The following is a 16970-nucleotide window of genomic DNA, read 5'->3' as shown; positions in this document are numbered from 1 at the left end:
AGAGTGGGCGTGTCCGAGTGGGCGGAGCCACTCGACGGCCGCACCCAATGGGCGTGCCCCGAACACAAAAGAGGCGTGGCCACCGGGCGGAGCATGAATGGGGCGTGAATAGGCGTGTCCCTGAGAGTGGGCGTGGCCTCGGCAGTGGGCGTGGCCCCGTTGGCGCGCCGGGCTGGCTGCGGGCGCGATGCGGCGGCGCGGCGGCGGCGCGGAGGCTCCGGGGAGCGGCGACAGCGACGGGGACAGCGGCGGAGGGGCCCGGCCCCGGCCCCAGCCCTCCCGGTGAGTCCCGGCCCCGGTCCCGGAGCCGTGCCCGAGCCGTGCCCTGGGTGGCTTTGGGCTCTCGGGGTGGCACCGGGGTGACACCGGGGTGACACCGGGGCGCCCTCGCCCTTCGCAGCCCTCCCGCTGCGCCCCGGTGGCACCGGTGGGGTCGGAGCTGTGCTTGGCTGCCGGTCACCCCCCTGCCCTACAGCCGGATTGGGGGCACGGCCGTGCCGATCCCATTACCGGGCAGCTCTCGGTGCCCTTTGCTCCGCTTCCCCGCAGCGCCGGGGGCTCCCCGAGCTCTTTCCCAACTCCCCCGCTGGGCTCCCGGGGATTGCGCAGGTTCCCGTGGCTCCGGGATGCCTCCGGGAGCGGGTCTGGGCTGCGTGGGCTCCGGGCGTTGCCCCGGCTCGGTGATTCCCCGTTGCCGGTTTTGCTTGCCGGGCACCTGCCCTGCCCTTCCTGCCCACTCGTGGCCCCGTGGGAGGCTGCGCCAAGGTGCTCGGCCCCATCCCCGAAAGCCAAAAGTTATGGGGCGGGTGGGGCTCAGCCCTAAACGAGCCACACGGGGGGCTGCGGGGTGCCCCAAACCCTTTGGGGTGCTCACGGGGCTGTGTCTCCTGGCAGGGGCTGGCTGGGCCGGTGCCCCCGGCTGCGCACCCTGCTGCTGGAGCTGCTCCTCGTCTACGTCTCCGTGCCCTTCCTCATCCGCCTCTTCCCCGTCATCCTCACCAAATTCATCTTCCTCAACTTCCGTGAGTGCCCCGGCGGGGAGAGCTCCACCTGGGCGAGCACAAGCTTTTTGGGTGCTGCTTTTGGGGCAGGAGGGCCAGGATGGGGTGGGGGGGGGGTCCACTCTGATGGCACGGGGCCAGCCCCCAGCTGCAGAAGCGGCTCTCCCCGTGGCACGCCGCGTTTTGCAAGCGTTTTGTAAGGCGCTGACACCAGCCCTGTTTGCTGCCCGGGGTTGCGACACGCGTGGGCACGCGAAAACATCCGTGGGACGAAGCCTCGAGGTGGCCGAGGGCCGTCCTCTGGTGGTGGCACAACCCTGGGCTTTGGGGTGAATTATCGAATTAAACAGCACCGTGGGGCTGCGGGAGGTGCACGAAATCAGCTGGGTTGGGGGGTTCCTGGGTGCTGCCCACCGTGACGACCCCTTTGTCCCCTCCAGTGGCTTTCCCCTTCTTCACGGACCTGCGGCAGCCGGCGCTGCTGCTGAACAACACGGTCAGCCTGCGCCTCACCACCGAGCCCGGCGTCTCCGTCGGCATCTGGTGAGCAGGGCTGGGCCTCCTCCTCCTCCTCTTCCTCCTCCTCCTCTTCCTCCTCCTCCTCTTCTTCCTCCTCTTCTTCCTCGTCCTGCCCCGGTGGAGGACCACGGTCCCCGTCCGTCCCCGCAGGCACACGGTGCCGGGCAGCAGAGGGGCCAAGGCGCGGGGCCAGGAGCAGGGCTGGTACGAGGAGGCGCTGGGCGATGCTCACCCTGTCATCATCTACCTGCACGGCAACGGGGGCACCAGGCGAGTACCCGAGGGCTGTGGTGACACCCCGGGTGGGTGGCAGCTGCCCTCCCTTCCCATGGGTGGTGCACAGGTTTGGGGACCCGTTTTTGAGCGTTGAACCCGATGAAACCTCGCACACGTCCTAGTGATGCTGTCCCAGGGGATGGGATCTGGGTGCTTTGGGGTCCCTTTTAGCACCCAGGAGACAGGATCTGGGTGCTTTGGGGTCCCCTTTAGCTCCCAGGATATGGGATCTGGGTGCTCTGGGGACTCCTTTGCTCCCAGGATATGGGATTTGGGTGCTTTGGGGTCCCCTTTAGCACCCAGGAGACAGGATCTGGGTACTCCAAGGTCCCCTTTAGCACCCAGGGGACAGGATCTGGGTGCTCCAGGGTCCTCTTCAGCACCCAGATCCCATCCCCTGGAAGTTCTGTGGTCCCCTTTAGCTCCCGGGGTACAGGATCTGGGTGCTCTGGGGTCCCCTTTAGCTCCCTGGGGTGTGCAGCTGTCCCTCGTGCGACCCAGCCCTGGTGGTGACGGTGTCCCCAAGCCGGCCGTGCCCTGGCCGAGCGGGGGAAGCCCGCTACCCCCTTCACGCCCCGATTTTTATCCTCGCGTTCCCCATCAGGGCTGCGAGCCACCGGGTCCAGTTCATGAAGGTAAGTGGGGACCGGGACGTGCCGGGCGTTGGGCTCGTGCTGGCTTTGGGGACACGTGGTGGGGACATAACTTTGTGCCACCCCTCCGCCAGCTGATGGGGGCTGCCGACTTCCACATCGTGGCTCTGGACTACCGAGGTACGGCCACCCCCTTCCCCTCGCTGAGCCATGCCCTGGGGACCCGGGGACCGTCCCCTCGGGGCCGTGACCCCCCCAGACGTGTCCCCCGCAGGTTATGGGGACTCCAGCGGGTACCCCACGGAGAGCGGCTTCACCACCGACGTCCTGGCGCTCTACGACTGGGTCAAGGCACGGAGTGGGAACAGCAGCATCATCTTCTGGGGACACTCCTTGGGGACCGGGTAGGTGTGGGGCCAGGTGAGGGGCATGCCGTGGGTGCCCCCCCTTCACCCTCACCTCCTTTTCTTGTAGGATCGCGACGAACGCGGCCAGAAAGCTGCAGGAGGAGCGAGGTAACCTCCAGGGCTGGGCTGGCTGCGTGCCGCTCACCAAATTTTAGGGGTCCCCATGGCTCTGCTTGAGCATCGGGCGGGGACAAGCCGCTGTCCCCATCCTCCTTGACCCCAAACCCCCCCAGCAATGCCACTTGGGCTGACTCCCACCCCGTGCTGCTCTCAGGGGTCCAGGTTGATGCCATCGTGCTGGAGTCGCCCTACAACAGCATCCGCGAGGCGGCCGCCCACGTCCCCATCACCACGGTGAGCCCGGTGGCCCTGCGTGGTGGCTGTCCCCGCTGTCCCCTCACCCCATCAGCGGCTCAGCCAGCGTCCTGCTCTCTCCCGGGCAGATTTACCGGCAGTTCCCGGGTTTCGAGTACCTCATCTTGGACTCCATAGCTCTGGCCAACATGTTCTTCCGCAACGATGAGAAGTGAGCGCCCGGCGGGACGGGGCGAGGGGGCTGGGGCGGGCATCTCGCGCCACCGCTGCGGCGTGCGCTGTGTTTGCTCAGCTTGCTCATGCCCCAGAAGTGCCTTTTATTGGGTGCAAGGTCAGAAATCCACATTTCTATCGGGCTACGTCACCATTTGATGGCCTTTTATTTTCGCTCCGTCGAGCGCGGTGCGCTCGCATCCCACCCCACGCGCTGTGGGGTCCTCCTGCCTTGGTGTTTGTGGGCACCTCTGCAAAAAGCTGCCTGGTTTTTGGTGATTTTGCAGTCACAGCACCCCCGAATGGTGTTTAAGGTTATTAAGGTCTCGAGGGGAACAGTTTCTGGTTCACCCTGCAGTGCTGCCCTGGACACCAAAGGGCTGGATTTGGGGTGCGGGTCATGAGGGATGCTCAGTGGGGTGAGGGGGGCTCTGGACTGACCCCAGCGCCGTGCCTGCCCCCCGCAGCGTGAAGGTGCTGGCCTGCCCGCTCCTCATCCTGCACGCCGAGGACGACGCCGTGCTGCCCGTGCAGCTGGGACGCAAGGTGGGCACCGGGGGGGCTGCGGGTGGTCCAGGGAGAGAGTTTGGGACCCCGCTGGGGGTCACCGACCCGAGGAGGGGCCGTGCACGCCCCTAACCCTGCTCCCACCCAGCTCTTCGAGACGGCACGCGGCGCCTACAAGGACAAGAGCAAGGTGAAGTTCATCACCTTTCCCAAAGAGCTGGGCCTGGGCCACGACTACATCTCCTCCAACCCCGAGCTGCCCGCCCTGGTCAAGTGAGTGCTGCTCCGTGGCAATGTGGGGGCGCAGGACGAGCCTCACCTCTTCCTCTTGGGGTCCATCTTCCCCTGCAGCAACCGTGCAGGTCCCTTCCCCGTGTTCCTTCCCGTCCCCATGGGGTTTGGTGGCATTTTTCGAGCCCCGATGGCTCCCCGTGGCCCCAGGTGGCACAGGGAGGTGGCACGGGGACGGCACGGGGACGCAGCTTTGCTCAAAGCCCAGCCCAGACCCACGCCCAGGGGTGCGAAATGATGCTCTGAAGCAGCACAGGAGGGTCGGTGGCACAGCGCGAGGTTTATTGCGTCTCGTTGCAGAGACTTCTTGAACATGAAGTGACGCCAGCCGCTGCCCACAGCCCCCGTGAGCACTCCCCCCCCCACGCCCCGCGCCAGGAACCCAGCACAGCACTGACCGTACTTCTGTACGTAATAAACTACTGAGAAACTTTCTAACGCTCCCGCTGACTCCAGGATGCTGCGGGATGCTCGGGGGATGGAGATATTGCTGCTGGGGATGGAGACAGCGCCGTGACGTTGCTGCTACAGGGACAAGGATGGAGCAAGCAGGGGTGGGGGCGCTGCATGGGGTGGGGTGCGGGTGGCTGCAGGGGTCGGGGAGGGTGCAGGGGGTGCGTTGCCAACACTCCTTGCCTCCTCCCGTCCCTGGAGCTGGTGTGTTACAATCACCAAGAGCTGCACCCCAAAACCCAAACCCTGTTTTGGCATCGCGAGGACCCAGCTGCGCCCCCCACCCCGTGCCACGCGCAGCCCTCGCGCGCCCGCTTTTGGCTTTAGCTTTGCTGCAAGCAAGCCCAGCCCCTCGTCTCAGGTTCCAGTAAACACCCCTCCGGCTCTGCTCGGCACTTTTATTTTTAGTACCTACCACAAGCAACAGGGCAGAAAAGTTTTGCTTTTCCCTATAAAACTCCCCCAGCAGCAGCAGCACCCACCTCCGGGTGCCCCCGCTACGCCCGCGCCTCCGTCCCGTTGGGGGTCCTGTCCTCGGCCACCTCCCTGGGCTCGTTGGGCGGGGGGATCTTCAGGTCGGAGGGCTCCACGTGCCAGATGTCCCGGGCGTACTCCTTGATGGTGCGGTCGCTGGAGAACTTGCCCGCCGCCGCGATGTTCCTGATCACCATCTTGGTCCACGCCTTGGAGTTCTGACGAGAGGCACGGGGATGGAGGTGGCACCCGCGGGGACCTGGCCCCCGAGCCCGTCCCCACCACCCCACCGTGCCAGACCCCTTCCCCAGGATGGGGAGACAGGTTCCTGGGCTGGTTCCCCGGCTGGCACTCACCAGGTAGAGCTCGCTGACCTTCTCCTGGCACTTGACATAAGCCTCGTAATCCGCAAAGACTTTGAACCTGCAGCAGCAAGGGAAGGGGGAGTTAGGGAGAAGAGGAACGCGCGGGTGGGAGCGAGTCTTGGTGGGCAGCTCTGGCTGCCAGGGCCACACGAGGTGTCAAAGAACCCGCTAGGAAAGCCCTCGAGATACATCTGTCATCACCCAAACACAGCCTAGCCCTAAAGTAACCAAGCTTTAAGGCAGCACGCATCTAGTGCCACCCATAGGGAGCCTTTTGGACCAGGGGAACATGAATTGCCCAACGCCAGGGTCAGGAACTGGGGTGTTATCGGGTGGGTGGCTGGGGCAGGGGCTGCTCCCCAGGGGTACGTGGTGTTTGGGGGGGGACCCAGCCCCGGGGACGGGTCGTGGCCTCACCGGTCGTGGTGGAAGAGCATGTTGACCACGTCTTTGAAGAGGTCGGGCTCGTTGGAGGAGAAGAAGCCGCTTTTGATCTGGTCAACAGCTTGCTTCAGCTCGGGGAGCCGGTCGTAGTACTGCTGGGCATCATACCTGGCGGGGCAGGGCTGGGGTGAGCCCGGGGTGCTTTGGGTTCCCCGCAGCGTCCCCAACCAACACCTCCCAGCCCTCACCCTTCCCTGTCCAGCTCCGCGACGTCCTCCACCCTCATGCCGAAGATGAAGAGGTTCTCCTCGCCCGCCTCCTCGGCCATTTCCACGTTGGCCCCGTCCATGGTGCCGATGGTCAGGGCTCCGTTCAGCATGAACTTCATGTTCCCCGTGCCCGACGCCTCGGTGCCCGCCGTGGAGATCTGCTCCGACAGGTCGGTCGCGGGGATCACTGCCAAAAAAGAAGACACACCGAGCCACTTCAGGTGACACCAAACCTGCTCTCACACCGTGCTGAAGGACTTTAGAGCTTCTGCCCCATGGGGACGGAGCCACGGGCTGGAGAGCCGATGCCCCCTCCCCGCCTGGCACACCTTTCTCCGCCAGGGAGACCCGGTAGTTCTCCAGGAAGATGACCTTCAGCTTGCTGCCCACAGCGGGGTCGTTGTTCACCACCTGAGCCACGGCGTTAATGAGCTTGATGATCATTTTAGCCATGTGGTAGCCCGGGGCAGCCTAGGAGAAGGGCTACGGGTGAGCCTGGCGCGTGGGGCAGGCGAGGAGCACCCAGCACCCACGTGCCCACGTCAGCGGGGACCCACTGAGGACAACGCCTGCACCCAGACCCCATAGGGCATTTCCAAGGGCTTCCCCCAAACCCAAATTACCTTGCCCCCGATGATCACCGTCCGAGGAACAAACAGCTTCGTAGGATCCCTCTTGATGCCTGGAGGAGAGGGCAGGACCGGGGTCACCTCCGTGCCAGCTGCTGCCCCGGGGGTCAGGGATGCTCCTGCACCCCCGGGCACGCTGTGGGTCCCCGCCGGGCCCATGGTGGCTTACGGTTGTACATGGTGATGATGTGCAGGCAGTTCATCAGCTGCCGCTTGTACTCGTGGATCCTCTTCACGTGCACGTCGAACATGGAGGAAGGGTTGATCTTCACCTTGTACTCCTTCTCCAGGTACAGCGCGAACTTCACCTTGTTCTCCTGGCCGAGGGGGCGGGGAGGGTGTCAGCCCCTGGCCCCCAGCACCCGCACCCCGTGTGCGTGTGCCCCCCCTCACCTGCTTCACTTTGGCAACCTCGCGGATGAAGAGGTCGTCGTCCACAAAGTCGTGCAGCTTCGCCAGCTGGCTCAGGTCCCGCACGTAGTCCTCCCCGATTTTCTGCAGGAGGAGCAGAGGCGAAGAACTCGGGCGAGATGCCGACGGCGGGCGAGCACCCCAGGGGGGTGGATTTGGGGTTGGGAGCCCCCCCTGGGTTATACCTCCGCGATGAGCTCCGCCAGCCCCGGGTTGCAGAGCAGGAGCCAGCGCCGCGGGGTGATGCCGTTGGTTTTATTCTGGAATTTCTCGGGCTCCAGCTCCGCAAAGTCCTTGAAGCTGCGAGGATGAGGGGAGAACGGGGTCACCGCAGCGTCTGGGAGCTGAGGGGGATCCCCCAGTGCCTCCCCCTTCCCCCCCTTGCCCTTACACTTGGGTCCTGACTATCTCGGAGTGGATCTTGGCCACGCCGTTGACGGCGTGGGAGCCGACGATGCAGAGGTGAGCCATGTTGATCCTCTTGGTGCCTCCCTCCTCGATCAGCGACATCCGCCGCAGCCGGTCCACGTCGGCGGGGAAGAGGGAGGCGATGTGCTGCGGGGTGGAGGCAGGAGAGGGGGTGACGGTGAGCCACCCCCTTGGGTGCCCTTCTGCCTCCCGTGAGTGTCTCTGGACACCCAGACCCCGCAGAGAGGGGCTGGGGGGCACCTGTGGGGCTGTTCCAGCTCAACTGCAGCTCAGGAGGCCAAGCCACCAGCTCCACCCCCACCCTCATCCTTCCCCAGGATGAATTTAGGGTTTAAGGAACGAAGAAAAAGAACTCACGTCCAGGTGCCTCTGGTTGATCTCGTAGATGATCTGCAGGTGTCTGGGGAGCAGCTTCTCCACCAGGTCCACCGGCCACCGCTCCAGGGCCTCGGGGAGCACCGTGTGGTTCGTGTAGGCAAATGTCCTCCTGGTGATGTCCCAGGCCTGCGGGAGGCAGCGCGAAGCCCTGAGCGCCCACCCGGGTGGGCAGCGGGGCCGGGATCGTCCCTCTCCAACAAGAGGAGCTGGGGACGGGGATGATGTGAAGGTGGGAAGAAGGGGAAGAGTTCAACGCACCGGGGGAAGAAAAAAAAAAAAAAGCCATGCAGCTGCTCCCCACCTTGTTCCAGGGCAGCTTCTCGATGTCCACAAAAATCCTCATCAGCTCGGGGATGGCCATGGCGGGGTGCGTGTCGTTCAGCTGGATGGCGACCTGCAAGGAGACAGAGGGTGGCACTTGGGGACACCCCGTGGAGCCCACAAAACCTGCCCGGAGCTGGGCACAGAGCAGGGAGGTGGCAAATGGAGCTGGGAGGCAGGCGTTGGAGCAACCCCGGCCCATACCTGGTCGGGGAAGGAGTCAAACACGGTCCGGACGCTGTCTGTGCTGCCAAATTTGGAGGCTTTGAAGCGGCGGAGGATGTCCTGCAGGGTGGCGGCCACCACGAAGTACTCCTGCTTCAGCCGCAGCTCCTTGCCCTCGAAGAACTGCCGGGGAGAGGAGCGGGGTGCTGCCGGGGCCGGTGGGGATCACACCGTGCCCCCGAGCACGCTGCTGTGCACGGGGAAGGGTTGGGGTCACATCGCATCGTGTCACATCCTCGTGTCACACCGTGTCACATCATCGTGTCCCCGTGCACGGCGGAGCAGCCATGCAGCAAAAATGCCCCTAGGAATAGGGTTAGGGTGGCTCGAGGCATCGCCGAGCGCCAGGGAAACGCCAGCCAGGTGCCAGCAGCCTGCAGCCACGCTGGAGTTAGCCCCAATTTCATGTTTTGGGGATTTGAGGAATATTTCTTCAGCAGGACGTGCTCCTCTCCTCGCTGTGCCCAAGCACGGGCTCGTCCCTGCCGCAGCAATCCCTGACCAGGGGCACCTGGAGGTTTGCAGCCCCCCAGGACCCCTCTGCAGCACGACAAACCCTCTCCATCCATCCTAAAAACACCCCCAGATCCCAACTCACGTTGTCGTTGGGGTAGAGGACGCGGGAGATGTTCTCGGCCAGGTTTCTGTCCAGCACCGCCTGGATGTAGTCCCCGACGTTGACTGCGGGGCAACAAAGGGACGGGGTAGGGGTGACCCCACTGCTCCCCGACCCCCTTGGCCCCCACCGGCCCCCACTTACAGTCCCGCAGGTTGAAGTCGTTGGGCGCCCGGGCCGACCACAGCCGCATGGTGTTGACGGTGTTGTTCATGTAGCCGGGCACCGGCGTGTCGTAGGGCAGCGCCAGCACCACCTAGGGCATTGGCAAGGCTGCACAGTCCCTATGTCCTGATGGAGCCCCCCCCAGTCCCAAACAAGCCCTGGAGAGGGATTTTGGGGTCGCCCCCAGCCGGGGCTGCATGCACGGTGCCACCCCAGCTGCCCTCGGTTCCCCAAAACCCCCCCAAAAATAGAGAGGTGCTCGTGAGGAGAAACCCGATTTCAGCAGGCCGTGCACGGCACCGAGCCCTTCTGGGGGTGCTTTAGGGCACGTTTTTGGGGACAGCCCCCCGATTATGGGTCGAGCCACCTGGCCGTGACCCCTACCTGGGTGTCGACCCACTTGGCGCCGGTGCCGGAGTGCTCGACGCGGCCGTAGAAGTGCACGGGCAGCATGTACTCGGGCCGGGCCTTCTCCCAGGGATTGCCGTGCCGCAGCCAGTCGTCGGCCTCCTCCACCTGCCCGAGGGAGAGCCACGGCGCTGACGGGGCCACCCCAAACGGGGACGAGCCCCGAAAAGGCCACCCCAAACGGGGCCCAGCCCCGTGCTGGCGGCCGGCTCCGTGCAGCCTCGAGCAGCCCTGACACCGAGTCCCCTCCCCAGCTGCCCCGCAGCCCCTTTAGACCCCATGAAGGCTCCCCAGAGCCCAAAGACCACCCGAGGAGAGCTTTAAGCACTCCAGGCACCAGCTCTGCCCCTGTCCTACCTGCCAGCCATCCCGAATCTTCTGGTTGAAGATGCCGTACTCGTAGCGGATGCCGTAGCCGTAGGCCGCCAGCCCCAGCGTCGCCATCGAGTCAAGGAAGCAGGCTGCCAATGCCAGGGAGCTCATGGAGCAAGGAAAACCCCAAATCTTTCTCCCAGGGGAGCCCAGGACGGCTGCGAGCAGCTCGTGCCTGGAGCAGGGAGCCCCCCGGGGCGCGGGTGCCACCCCGCTGGGTGCCACCATGCAGGGAACAAGATCTTTTTTTTTGGGGGGTCCTCACCTGCGAGCCGGCCGAGGCCGCCGTTACCGAGCCCGGCATCCTCCTCGATCTCCTCCAGCTCTTCTATGTCCAGCCCCAACTAGAGGAGACAAGGGGAGTGAGGGGCTGGGGGCTGTCCGAGCGCCCACCCAGCACCCTTGGGTGCTGCCCAGTGCAGGGCAGGGACCATCCCAGCTCTGGGGCAGGCACCCAGGCTCAGAGACGTGCGGAGACGCGGCGCCTGCACAAGCAAACGCCAAATTTCCAGCCCGCAATACCATCGAGGCAGAGGTTTTGCCTATGCAAAACTCCTCGGGCAGCTGAGCAGGAAATAAAGCAGGCACGGCCGGGGCTGAGCCGCCCCTTCCCACCCTGCCAAACAGAACGGGTCTGCCAGCTCCTCCCAAACCACTCGGCTCCAGGCGAGCCCAGCGTCAACCCTGCTGGTGTTTCTCAGCACCGACTTGTACCCAAAGCCTTGAACACCCACAGAAATGTTTTGGAGTGATTCACGTCCCACCAAACATTTTATTTTCAGAAAAGTCGAGCGTTTGGGTTTGCGGCACGGCTACACAACCCCTACGCAACCTCCCCGTCTCCTCCTTTACAAACCCGCCCCCGGCCGGGCTGTTGCCCTCGCTGCAAGGTTAACAGGTTAAAAAAAATAAATAAATAAATAAATTAAAAAAGCCCTAAAAATAAGCTGCTCTCCCTTTGAACGTATTTGCTCGGGTGCTGCTCCTGCTGTTGTGCAACCGCTCCAGCCGTGCGCGATGCTGTTTGGCAGGCGGGGCACGAGTGGAAAAAAACCCAAAAAAAAACCCTCCCCGGCCCCAGCGCCACGCGGTGACGAGAGGCAGCGGCGTGCCAGTGCCACCGGTTGAGGGAGGACAAGGTTTTATCCCCTCTGCCACAGGCTGCAGCGAGCGACGGCCTCGTGGGTGCCGCCTCGGGGGCGGCTGATAGCAGGAGCTCGCCCCGAGCCAAAATTCGTGGCCGCCCGGCGCTCACCTGGTAGACGGCCTCGTCGCAGGCGTTTTGCAGCCCCAGGTTGATCATGGTGTTCTGCAGCGTGCGCCCCATGTAGAACTCCAGGGAGAGGTAATAAATCCTCTGCGGGAGGGAACAGCCCACGGGCAGTGAGAGCGAGGACAGAGACAGCTCGGCCAAACCTCCCCCCAGCAGCTCCCACCCGCTGTTATCTGGCTTGGAAGAGGAAAAAAATCCCGACGCAAGGGGGAATTTGAGGGCTGCGGCTCCCCCGCAGGGCCTGGCCTCCCGTTTTCCCACAGGAATCTCCCTGCAGCTGGCAGAAGGAGCCCAGCAGTGCCCCCCCCAGCCCCATCCCTGCCCTCCCACCCCACGCTGGCTCCGGCCCCGCTGTTGTTTTGCAGGGGGAGGACAGCGCCCGTTTTGTTTGCCCGAGGACGGGACAGCTCCGGGATGGTCACCCCGAGGGCACCGCGGTACAAAGTTAAACTTTAAAGAGTTTCCTAACGTCACCCCGAGCTGCAAAAGCAAGCCAGAAAAGCAGAACTGCTGCCGGGGGGGGGGGGGGCACCCGGCCACCTCCTCGGGCCCTGGCACCCCAAGGGGGGAGTTTGGGGATGGCTGCGGTGCCGCGGACCCCGCCGGGCACGTGGCTGCTAGCACGGAGGGTTGTGTAAGCCGCCCCAAGCTGAGCCCTGGTGTCAGCACCGGCGGGTTTTAGGGCAGGATTGGGGCTGGAGGAAGCTGCTGACTCCGCAGGTTTCCTTGGGACCTCCTGAGGCGCTGGCTGGGTGGGTGCCGGCGGTGCCAGGGGGGGTGGCCGATCCCTCGAGGGGGATTTTTCACCCCACGGGGACACGGGGTGCCAGCTCCCGCCGGCCGGTGCGGTGCCAGCGAGGGGGGGCACGGGAATAAATCGGAGCCGACAGGGCCAGGCAGGTGTCAGGAAGGGATTAGGGCTTAATCCCTCGGCAGGCAGAGCCCCGTGCTGGCACAGCAGCTCCCGCACCCGCCGCATCGCTCGGGCTCGGCCCTGCCACGGTGCCCGGTGCCAGCCGAGGTCTCCCCGCGGCCTGTTTCGGGTTCTTTTCTCTCCCTGCAGCTCATTCACCCTAGAAGGCTTCGCTGTGCTTTTGGCAGGCGGCCCCCACGCCCTTGCTGCGGGACGGCGGGCGCCGTTCCCCTGCTGCGCCCCGCGCCGTTTGTTTTGCCAAGCAAAGGGACGGGCGGCGCTGCTGTGCGGGGCCGGGGGGGTTTTTAAGGGGGGCTGAGGGGTGCCAGGGGGTGCCAAAGGGTGCCAGGGGGTGCTGAGGGGGTGCTGAAGGGTGTGAGGGGTGTCACGGGGTGCCAAGGAGTACCGAGGGGTGCCAGGGGGTGCTGAGGGGTGCCAAGGGGTGCTGAGAGGTGCTGAAGGGTGCAAGGGGTGTCACAGGGTGCTGAGGGGTGCCAAGAGGTGCTGAGGGGGTGCCAAGGGGTGCTGAGGGGTGCCAGAGTGCTAAAGGGTGCCAAGGGGTGCTGAGAGGTGCTGAGGGGTGCCAAGGGATGTGAGGGGTGTCAGAGGGTGCTGAAGGGTGCTCAGGGGTGCCAGGGGTTCCAAGGGGTGCTGAGGAGTGCCAAAGGGTGCTGAGGAGGGCCAGGGGGTGCCAAAGGGTGCCAGGGGGTGCCGAGGAGTGCCAAGGGGTGCTGAGAGGTGCCAGAGCACTAAAGGGTGCTGAGGGGGTGCCGAGGAGTGCTAAGGGGTGCCAAGAGGTGCTGAGGGGGGGGCCGGGGGTGCCAAGAGGTGCCAAGGGGTGCTGAAGGGTGCAAGGGGTGTCAGGGGGTGCTGAGGAGTGCCAAAGGGTGCTGAGGGGTGCCAAGGAGTGCCGAGGGGTGCCAAGGAGTGTTGAGGGGTGCCAGAGCACTAAAGGGTGCCAAGGGGTGCCAGAGTGCTGAGGGGTACCAAGGGGTGCCAAAGGGTGCCGAGAGGTACCGAGGGGTGCCAAGGGGGGCTCCAGCCCTCCAAGCCCGCAGCTTCCCACTCCCGGGGGGGTCTACCGAGGTTCCTCCGGGGGCCGGGAGCCCCCCCACCCACCTTGGGGTCCCGCTCGTAGTAGTGCTGCTGGGTGCGGATCCAGCGCCCCACCAGGTGGTCGCGCACCGTGTGCGCCAGGGCGAAGAAGTAGTCGCGGGGGGTGGCGACGTTGCGGTCCTTGACCAGGGTGAAGTGGAGGTGCCGGTTGAAGCCCCTCTTCAGCTCGGCCACGTTCTCGGCGCCCACGATGCCGCGGATGCTGATTTGCTTCCGCCGCTCCTGGTCCGACAGCGGCCGCGACATCGCTGCGGGGACACCGCGGGGACACCGCGGGGACACCACCGGGGGGGGACACGGGGAGACACAGAGGGGACACGGGGGGGGCGCGAGGGGACACGGGGGGACACGGGGGGACACACGGGGGGACACTGCGGGGACACAGACACACACACAGACACAGACGGGGACGGGGCTGGCAGCGCGCACCGTGCGCGCTCCGCCGGCACCGCCCCGGGGCCGCCCACGCGTGGGGCGGGCGCCGCGGCCACGGGGCCCCAAGGGAGGGGTGGGAAGGGTGGGAGGGGAGGGGGGAGGCACCGGCAGGCCGGGGGAGGAACCGATTTGGGGGAAGGGAGGGGGGAATGGGGCGGGCAGCACCGCCTCCGGTCCCAAAGGGGAAGCGCCGCGCTGCTGGGGCGCTGCCCCAACCCCCTTCCCCTGCGCCCCTTTCGCAATTCCCCCTCCCCTTCACCCCCTTCCCTGCTCCCCTTCCTCTGCACCCCCTTTCCCTGCACCCCCTGTCCTGTCTCCCCTTCCCCTGCACCCCTTTTCTTTCTCCCCTTCCTCTTCTCCCCCTTCCCCTGCGCCCCTTCCCCTGCGCCCTTTTCCCATCTCCCCTCCCCCTGTACCCCTTCCCCTGCACCCCTTCACCTTCTCCCCTTCCCCTGCACCCCCTCTGCCCCTTTTTCCCTTCTCCCCATTCCCCTGCACCCCTTTTTCTCCCCTTTTCCTTCTCCCCCTTCCCCTGCACCCCTTTTTCTCCCCTTTCCCTGCACCCCCTTCCCCTTCTCCCTTTCCCTTCTCCCCTTCCCCTCCTCCCCTCTCCCCTCCCCACTCCCCCAGGACCCCCCACTCAGCTCCGGGCCCCCCTCAGCACCTCCTGGGCCGGGTCCCGTCCCCGTGTCCCTCTGTCGGGCTGTGCCCCACCGGCTCCTGCCCGCGTTTCTTCCGGAGAGCCAGGGCCCGGCGCGGGGCGAGCAGCGCAACTCCTCTTCCTCTTCCTCCACCCAGCTCTGCGCAGGCTTCCCGGGCGTTTTCCCCTGCCCAGGCAGGGCAGAAAGGAGAGAAAAAACCAAACCCGCTGCTGCGTGCGGCACGGGAAACCATCCTGATTTTATTTTATTTTATTTTATTTTTTTTACAGGATTATTGGGTGAATTTGGGTGCCTGGAGGAGGCCTGCGGTGCTGTGCAGCCGGTGCTGGGCCCCACAGGGGGCTCTGCCCTCGCCTTTGGGTGCTGCCCCCGGCCCCCCAGGGGCTCCCCCACCCCAAATTATGGGTTCCTGCATCTGGGCACACCGCCCGGCTGGAAGGGATGAGCCCCTCAAAGGGTTTTAATGCTGCCAGCACCTCAACAATGCACAGGGCTCCCACATGAATTTCCCAAAATCACTTAGTTTCTAGGTTATTTTCTGTCTTTTCCACCCATCCTCGCCAAAATTTGGCACCAGGGCAGCGTCTGGCTGCAGGAACCACCCCAAGCAGCCTCCCACACCCAGCCCTGGTAATCCCCCGTCCCGCTGGGTGCCGGCATTTCCGAAATAACTCCCCGGTGGGTGTGCTCGGAGAGGGAAAGGCTCGGGGAGGGCTGGCCCTTGGATCCTTTAGGATTTGGCACGGTGCCCTTGGGTTTTGGGGGCCGCAGGGGTGCGCGGTGCCCCGGGGTGGGGGGCGAGGTGGATGTAGGGGGCTGTGGCGGCGCAGAGATGCTCCGGGAAGCTTGACCCTTCTCTGGTAAAAGTCCTTTATTAGAACAGCAAACATGACACTTTTTTTTTTGGGGGGTACAGCAGCTGGAGGCAGCTATCACCGCGCTACAGTGGGGGCGACGTCTTACAACCACGAGGAGTCTAATAAGCACCGTGAACATCCTAAAGAAATGGGTGGGTTGGGGGGAAAAAAGGGCTGAGAAATGGGCCCCGTGACCCGGCCACGGGGAGGGGTTTTTGGGGGGGGGGGGGGGAAGGGGCTGGTGGGGAATTAACCAAAAAAGCTGCTCGGCGTTGGCCCGCAACACGGCTCTCCTGCAGCTGAGAAAACGCCGCCGGAGGGGAAAGAACGAGATAGCACCCCTGCAAATAAATCAGGTCAGTGTGATCCTAGAGCGACGAGGGAACGAACCGAACGGCCCCGTCCCGGAGGGGGGATGTCCTACGGACGGGGCCTTCTGCTCTGCACCGCTCCTCCTGCGGCCCCGGGGGCGAGGGGACCGGGGGCCACCGAACGCCGGGCAGCGAAACCGGCACCGCGGAAAGGACGGGGGAGCCAAGCCTGGGGACAAGCGCATGCAGTCGCCCTCGGTGCGAAGGGTGCGTGCTGGCAGCGGGCTGGTGGCCACGAGCTCCTCTCCTGTCCCCCCCAAAATCGCCAGCAAAGGGCACGGGGGCGGATGGGAGAGGAGGGGAGAGGGCGGCGGGCGGCGGGCACGGGTCCCTGAGTGCGCAGCAGGGCTGTGGGCAGCTCCCCGTCCTCTCTTCCCCGTCCCCGTCCCCCCCTGTTGGCTCCTCGCTGCAGAAGGGACTCTCCGGGGAAGGGAAGGAGGCTGTCAGGTAGTTAAGGCTAATTTTTTTTTTATCCGGCGAGTGTAAAAAAATAAAGAGCTCCTCTCCCAGGAGCCGCGCGGCGTATGGCTGTGGGGTGCTGGCTGCGCCGCTCCGCGGGGAGCCGGGGGTGAGAGGGGGGGCACAAGGGTGGGTGCTCGCTTTGGGGGGCGGTGGGAAGCGTCTGGTGGCGTTAATTAACGCCCCGTGTTAATGAGCCACGCCAAACCCCTGCTCCTGGGGGGTCCCGCTGCGTGCGGGGGGAGCTGCAGCAAGACGGGGCGAGGCGGGAGGGCGCCTGGGGCTTCCCAGGACCCGCTGGTCATCCAGGCCCCACCTCGAGGGGGTGGCTGAGGTGCTCTGAGAGAAAGGCCACGGGGAAAGAAACGTCCTGCAAAGCCCTGGGACCCCGCAAAGCCACGGGACCCCGCAAAGCCCTGGGACCCCACAAAGCTGTGGGACCGGAGGGGCGAAAGCCTTCCCGGGGGGGGGGGTTCCCTCTCCGTGCGGCCGGCCCCGTACTGCAGCTCGGCGCTCTGAAACGAGACAAATCTGCCTCCCCTCCGCCCCGGGACCCTAACCAAAATGGGGAAAACCGAACCTAAAAGCGGACACGGAGCAGCAACACCTCGGGCTACCTAGCTACACCGGATCAGCCAAGAAGAGCGAAGGAGCGAAGCGCACACACACAGGACAGCGCAGGCGGGTGGCGAACAAAGACTGCCGAAAGCCAGTTTCTTCCTGCCCTTTTTTTTTTTTGTGTTTTTCGTGTTTTTTTTTTCATTTTTCTTCCGCCTCCCCCGTCGAGCAGAGGCCTCTGGTGCCGCAGAAGGGAGCGGGCTGGCTCCTCGGGCCCCGAGCAGAGGCAGCCGGCCCCGGGGAGC

General features: G+C 65.1%; 2 protein-coding genes across 4 annotated transcripts; one reads left to right on the top strand and one right to left on the bottom strand.

Moving 5' to 3' along the window:
• Positions 1-130: 130 nt before the first annotated feature.
• Positions 131-4715, top strand: ABHD12B (abhydrolase domain containing 12B). Of its 2 annotated transcripts, XM_084287026.1 has the most exons (14): positions 131-282; positions 895-1022; positions 1442-1544; positions 1671-1790; positions 2401-2431; positions 2524-2569; positions 2664-2793; positions 2864-2904; positions 3071-3150; positions 3240-3322; positions 3792-3870; positions 3980-4104; positions 4423-4468; positions 4579-4715. In XM_084287026.1, exons 1-13 carry the CDS (start codon positions 188-190, stop codon positions 4442-4444), a joined length of 1083 nt encoding a protein of 360 aa, XP_084143152.1. In that variant the 5' UTR covers positions 131-187; the 3' UTR covers positions 4445-4468; positions 4579-4715. The 2 variants fall into 2 exon arrangements, with proteins under 2 accessions (XP_084143152.1, XP_084143151.1); XM_084287025.1 differs by lacking the exon at positions 4579-4715 and having other exon boundaries at positions 4423-4560.
• Positions 4478-13676, bottom strand: PYGL (glycogen phosphorylase L). Of its 2 annotated transcripts, XM_084287022.1 has the most exons (21): positions 13327-13676; positions 11277-11378; positions 10287-10365; positions 10007-10110; positions 9626-9757; positions 9221-9332; positions 9059-9141; positions 8440-8583; positions 8216-8308; positions 7894-8040; positions 7499-7662; positions 7293-7407; positions 7090-7191; positions 6866-7013; positions 6691-6749; positions 6397-6538; positions 6047-6254; positions 5832-5966; positions 5406-5472; positions 5058-5267; positions 4478-4612 (listed from the first exon to the last, which is right to left on the bottom strand). In XM_084287022.1, exons 1-20 carry the CDS (start codon positions 13567-13569, stop codon positions 5073-5075), a joined length of 2574 nt encoding a protein of 857 aa, XP_084143148.1. In that variant the 5' UTR covers positions 13570-13676; the 3' UTR covers positions 4478-4612; positions 5058-5072. The 2 variants fall into 2 exon arrangements, with proteins under 2 accessions (XP_084143148.1, XP_084143147.1); XM_084287021.1 differs by lacking the exon at positions 4478-4612 and having other exon boundaries at positions 4931-5267; positions 13327-13672.
• Positions 13677-16970: the final 3294 nt, after the last annotated feature.

Source organism: Netta rufina (genome assembly GCF_964035555.1).
Source record: "Netta rufina genome assembly, chromosome: 5".
NCBI lineage: Eukaryota > Metazoa > Chordata > Aves > Anseriformes > Anatidae > Netta > Netta rufina.
The sequence above is the reverse complement of the archived record's forward strand: the minus strand, read 5'-3'. Positions and strand labels throughout refer to the sequence as shown.